The sequence below is a fragment of the Argopecten irradians genome, chromosome 12, assembly GCF_041381155.1.
Source record: "Argopecten irradians isolate NY chromosome 12, Ai_NY, whole genome shotgun sequence".
Lineage (NCBI taxonomy): Eukaryota > Metazoa > Mollusca > Bivalvia > Pectinida > Pectinidae > Argopecten > Argopecten irradians.
In genome coordinates, this window is record NC_091145.1 from 9446700 (window position 1) to 9452523 (window position 5824).

At 35.0% G+C, this 5824-nt stretch overlaps 1 protein-coding gene across 1 annotated transcript; it reads left to right on the plus strand.

Annotated features, from left to right (window-relative positions):
- Window positions 1–17: 17 nt before the first annotated feature.
- LOC138304899 (dol-P-Glc:Glc(2)Man(9)GlcNAc(2)-PP-Dol alpha-1,2-glucosyltransferase-like) lies at window positions 18–5824 on the plus strand. The gene is made up of 3 exons (XM_069245267.1): window positions 18–223; window positions 437–628; window positions 3802–5824. Exons 1-3 carry the CDS (start codon window positions 59–61, stop codon window positions 4852–4854), a joined length of 1410 nt encoding a protein of 469 aa, XP_069101368.1. The 5' UTR covers window positions 18–58; the 3' UTR covers window positions 4855–5824.

Sequence of the window (5824 nt, forward strand, 5' to 3'; positions counted from 1 at the left end):
CCAAACAAAGAAGAGTTCCAAGGAAGGGCGACCACTCTCACACTCTGAAGAAGAAAACATGAGCGCCGGTGCTGGAATTGCCACCTGTACAAGTATTTTATTTGTTGCTTTGCTGAGTATTGGCATCGCTTTATACATAAACAATGTTCAGAAAACTCCGTACATGGATGAAATTTTCCATATTCCCCAAGTGCAGCAATATTGTGGAGGCAATTTCAGTTCGGTAAGACAGCACCTAATCACAGGGAGATGCCTGATCTGTATACCATCATATGTACATGTATATATACCCCCATTTATCAGATCCATATAGACCTCACTACATTGTGACATCCCCTATAGTAACTTCCATAGACACTAAATGAATTCAAGGAATCACTAAACTATTTACTAGCTTACTAATTTGAACTTTTGGTGATTTTTTTTTAATTTTCAGTGGGATCCGATGATAACAACACTACCTGGGACATACTTGGCCAGTGTGGGTGTTCTGTATCCAGTTTCCATGGTAACACAACAGAAGTTAGCAGATGTGTGCATCACAGCTACTCTCCGCAGTATCAACATTATATTTACCACGGCCAACTGTTACCTGTTACTTTGTATCTCGAACGTCCTCAATCCACAGGTAATGGGAGATAATTTACTTAAAGGGATTGGGTTGATCAAGGACGTATATGAGAAGGATAAGTCACACTGGGTTTGGGGGAAGTACAAGGCAGGAGCTTTTGTGTTTGTGCACTGATCGTGACGTTGGACGACGACTGATTTTCTTTGATATCCGCCGGCGCAGCCTTTGATGTAGCTTGCGGGTGCAAGGGTTACCGTCTTACTTTCTGAAGCGGGCCGTCATTTCATGAGCTGTCGGGTTTTTTTTAACGCTGATTTAAGACATATCCCCTAGATATTCCGTCCTTAAAGCAAGCAATAAACGTTGTGAAATTTAATAAACTTTACATTGGTTTTTCGTTTGACTTGATATGAAAAGTATTTGTTGAGAAAAATGGTTTTTATTCCCGGTTCATAGGCGCCTCGCTTGGTGTATAGTAATGTAAAGAGAGACAGCCATGAATCCTTCACACTTATAAATCATTGGGTTGATCATGGGTGGTCAGGTAGACTTTTGGTGACCCCAAAGTTTTAATCCCATATACATATATATATATCTATACATCTCAATACATTTTGATTTAAAGTTTTAAAACTGGGTACCCTATGATGAAGCAAACTTCAGTTGAGACAATGAACATCCTAAGTTGTTTTTTTAACATATAGGATTTGATTAACACCACCCTCATATATGTGCCAAAAATTAAGATATCCCTATAAAACATATCCCCCTAGAAATGAGCTACAATAATAGGACATCTTTTTAAAAACCAATCAAACACTACCAACTTCAGAATTAGTTACAATTTCAGACACCTTAAAGTTAGTTTTACACCACAACTAAAATGATCTGCAACTTTAGACATAACAAATTTAGTAAAAGTTACAACACCTTTAAAGTGTACACGGAACGGAAAATTATATTTTGATATGTTATTCTGTTTGATCTCCTGACAAGAATATTGAAAACCGCATCAAAATCGGTCGCTTCAGTACCGAGATACCGCCCTCCGAAGTGCCCGATTTTTACCTGTATTTTGACTGCTAATCAGGGAATCGGCCACTCACGCTGATTTGGGGAATAGCCGGGTGTGACGTCACGAGGACAACGGCAGTGGGTTATTTGGTAGTGTGGTTATAGCACAAAGGTGGACATATATGAATTCCTGAAATGGGCTTACGAGAATTTTACAAGTATACATCAGAAACATATATAGATATGTTTCTGTATATATAGTTATGATGACGATTTGATTATGTATAAGGAAATATTGCAAAACAAGGCTACATGTAATATAATTGTGCAGAGATTTCAATAAATATATTATCTATATCTCTGCCTTGTGTAAACTTTTATACATGCACGGCTCGGTAACTTTTTACTAGAAATATAATCTCTGTTTTAATAAATTATTAAATTATAAAAGTTCAGGAATATTTAATTTTCATTATGTAATCTTAAAGGAGACGATTTCGGGAAATTATGGCCATAAAATCCTTGGTCATATATAATTATCCATTGGAATATGTTTCTGTATAAATAAAGAACAAACAAACAAAAAGAAAGTTTGTTATATAATGTATTTCATAGTTCAAAACACGTAGATATCACAGACATTTTTTTATTTTATTTTTTATTTATGTAATGTATTTCGTAAAAAAAAATAATCGAAAAATATCACATCTGCTAAATAATAAATATTTGTGATGTGATCGGTCTCAAAACTTGGTATATAAAATTAAATCCGCCAAATCACAGTAGAATTAAATGACAAACATATACATACTGTTAATTAAGCAATGGTATCAAATGTACAGTAATTAAGTCACACAATCGATTTCAGACATAACGCAGTTAGTAGATGCATTTGCATATATGAAAAAAAATCTGTTTAGAACAAGGACTTACAAATCCTTGGTTAAGATTCACACCTTAATTCGTATGTGCAGATTTTATGAAAAAATTAGAAATTTGTAAAGCGGGTTGGATCAGTAGACATTAGACGACCCGAGTTGGGTTTTGGATGAAATTATCAAGAACATATATATATACGTCCTGATACACATGTATAATATTCGTGTACAAGTATATGTGGTTCCAAACACCACGGATATACAAGGTACATGGATTATTATGTACATTTTATTATGTATAATTATGCAGTAATCGCACAGAGATGTTCATTATCTACGACAGGCACACAAATGTACACCAATATATATGTATGGTATAAATCTCTATTTCCAAGCGTATTCCAATCTCTATCTTTGATTGAGGATAAAATTGAACATGTATCGGACATGTACACAGGTATTTGAGTCTTCAAAATCTATATTTACAAACTGGTAGTTTATATTACATGCCAGTCACCGAAAATTGTCACTCTAACTTATGCGAGTAGATTCGATCCCGTTGTCCTCGTGACGTCACAGGTCAGGGGTCCCGAATCGGGATCAATGGCTTGGGGCTTCAGGTGTGTTCTAGAGAAACGGCGTATTATCTCTAATACCGTATTCGCTATGAAACTCGTACTTTCGCCACCCTAAATTTCATCCAACGACGCATTTATCAAGCCTTATATACCAAACCATTCCGTGTACACTTTAAATAAGCCGCAATTTACACCTGTCTTCTAAGACCACCCAAGGGACAAAGACAAATACACTTTCAGACAGGTGGTCTTTATACACAGGTCATATTGTGTTGATATTCCCAAGACACTGATCTTGTTGAGAAGGTGGTCTTAATACTGAGATAATCACTTAATCAGGTTTTAGTAGATCATCATAGATAACCATTATAATCTTACTAATAAGGCACCAAAATATTCCATGTAACCTTACCACAAATAGTTGGTAATCATAAGGATGTAACAGCCAACATTTGACTTTGATGTTATAACTGTAGCATCACAACAAATGAAATTGCTGTTCTATTTTGGATGATTGACATATTAAAGAAGTCCCTTGAGATGTTCCTAAAAAGTCACTTTCAAATGTATACAATCAAAAAGTTGGGTCAAGTTGGTAGTTATAGGCTATCTGATGAATGCCACCTGGAAAAAGGAAAATTCAACATGAATCATATATAGAAATTATGTTATGATGTCATGAAAAACATCCTCTCTGAAACCATTTATTAAGGTACCATTCAGGGGAGATAATCCAATGGCCATATTCTTCATTTTACAGATTACTCCTTGGAGAGCTGCTGTAAAAGCTGTGACCTTGACCTTGTTCCCAGTGATGTACTTCTTCACCTTTCTGTACTACACTGACCCCGGATCCATATTCTTTGTGCTAATGTTGTATTACTTCCACCTCCGAGGATACAGACTGCTAGCAGCTCTGATGGGTATAGCAGCCATATTGTTTCGTCAGACTAACATCATATGGGTAGTGTTTGTAGCTGGATTATCTACGCAAGATTGCATCATGGATTGGATGAAAAAGGAGAAAGATGGTTCAAAATCGAAAGATGGAAATGATTGGAGAAATTTTAAAAGATTTCTCAGTTTACTTTGGTCAAATTTGAAGAAACCACAATTAATTTTGGAGTTATTACTAAACATCCTCGGATCAACATTCTGGTATATTTGTGTAGGAATTGGATTCGCAGCATTTGTACATCAGAACAACGGTATTGTGGTTGGAGATAGAAGTCACCATCAAGCCTGTTTAAACTTTCCACAGGTTTTCTACTTTCTGTCGGTTTCTCATGTTTTTGGAGCACCTCACATGATCGGTATTCAGAACGTTCTGAACTTTATCAAATTTTCTGTAAAGAAGATTATCCTTGTGTTGACATTTTGTCTTGTGTCTTTTGTCTTCATTAATAAATTTACCTATGTTCACAAATACCTACTAGCAGACAATAGACACTATGTTTTCTATGTGTGGTCAAAGATATTCCGTCGACATGACTACGTTCGATATGCTTTAATTCCTATTTATTACCATGCCGCCTGGCAAATTCAGGAATGTTTAAAACATAAAAATGTTTTCTGGAAATTTGTCTTTTTGATATGCCTGGTTTTAAGTACAGTACCACAAATGTTGATGGAGTTTCGATATTTCATAATTCCTTATCTGATTCTGAGACTGAACATGATAAACGAATCTCTCGTTCGGACCCTAATGGAATTACTTTTGTATGCTGCCATCAATTTGGGTACTGTGTATATGTTTGGAGAAAGATCTTTTGTTTGGGAAAACTCAAGGGATGTGCAGAGGTTTATGTGGTAAATAAACTTAACCTATCCATTATTCAGTATTTTTTTATGTTTTTTAAATGCTTTGTGCTGGTTTATCATAAAGGTACCGGTAATTTTTTATATGAAGAAAAAGAAACTCCCTATGAAAATATAAAAATGCAATAAACCCAAGAAAATTGACTGATTGGACTACAATATGCTAGTTGATAATCATCCTCAATATTCAGTTTTTGTGTCATCTGCAACCTGATACTATGTCGGCGTCTGGGATACGGTTTCCGTGTGATAATTTCAGTATTTTTTGTCCGACTTCAACCAAATGGTATCTTGCTTTATATCAATGAGATCTCACATGAGTTTGATAATTGTCAAAATATGTCAATATTTGCAAGAGTTACGGGACTTTAAAATCGTCAAAACAGACTATTATTTGTGATGCTGTGCAGGCAACACAGCCACTTCCTTGGAATTCTTGTAGTATGACATATACCAGGGGTGGATATAATTAGTGATAGTAACCCCTGGAATATTGAGGATGGCTGATAATTGGTAATGATAGGAACGGTCACAAACTTGCAAATGACCTTGACATAAGTATGTTTAAGGTCATGTGGGTCAAATATGTTTAATCATTAAAACAGTACAACTGTACAGTGAACTCCATTTCCTGTCACCTTTGAAAAAGGTCAGGGCTATTTATAGCCGTACATCCCTGCATGCCAGTATAATAATATAATAATTTGATGACTCAACGTGATTAAAAAGTCAACTCCAATAAAGATGATGTAATGAAAGATTAGTGATGCCATGAAAAGTTGTTTTAATTAAAGTTTTAAAGGCTCACTACCTTTCAGAAACGGCTGTTAATTTTGGAAATTGGAATGTAAAATGAAATCAATAATTTTGTAGCATCGCAAAAGTTATTAACTTACAATAATACTATACTCATCATCATCTTCTGAAAAAATGAATTAAAATTAATAAAACGTTAATTTTCATAA

Coding starts and splice junctions, on each gene's coding strand:
- LOC138304899 (XM_069245267.1), top strand. CDS start 59: ATGAGCGCCGGTGCTGGAATTGCCACCTGTACAAGTATTTTATTTGTT. Junction 224..436: donor GTGGAGGCAATTTCAGTTCG/GTAAGACAGCAC, acceptor TTTAATTTTCAG/TGGGATCCGATGATAACAAC. Junction 629..3,801: donor CGAACGTCCTCAATCCACAG/GTAATGGGAGAT, acceptor TTCATTTTACAG/ATTACTCCTTGGAGAGCTGC.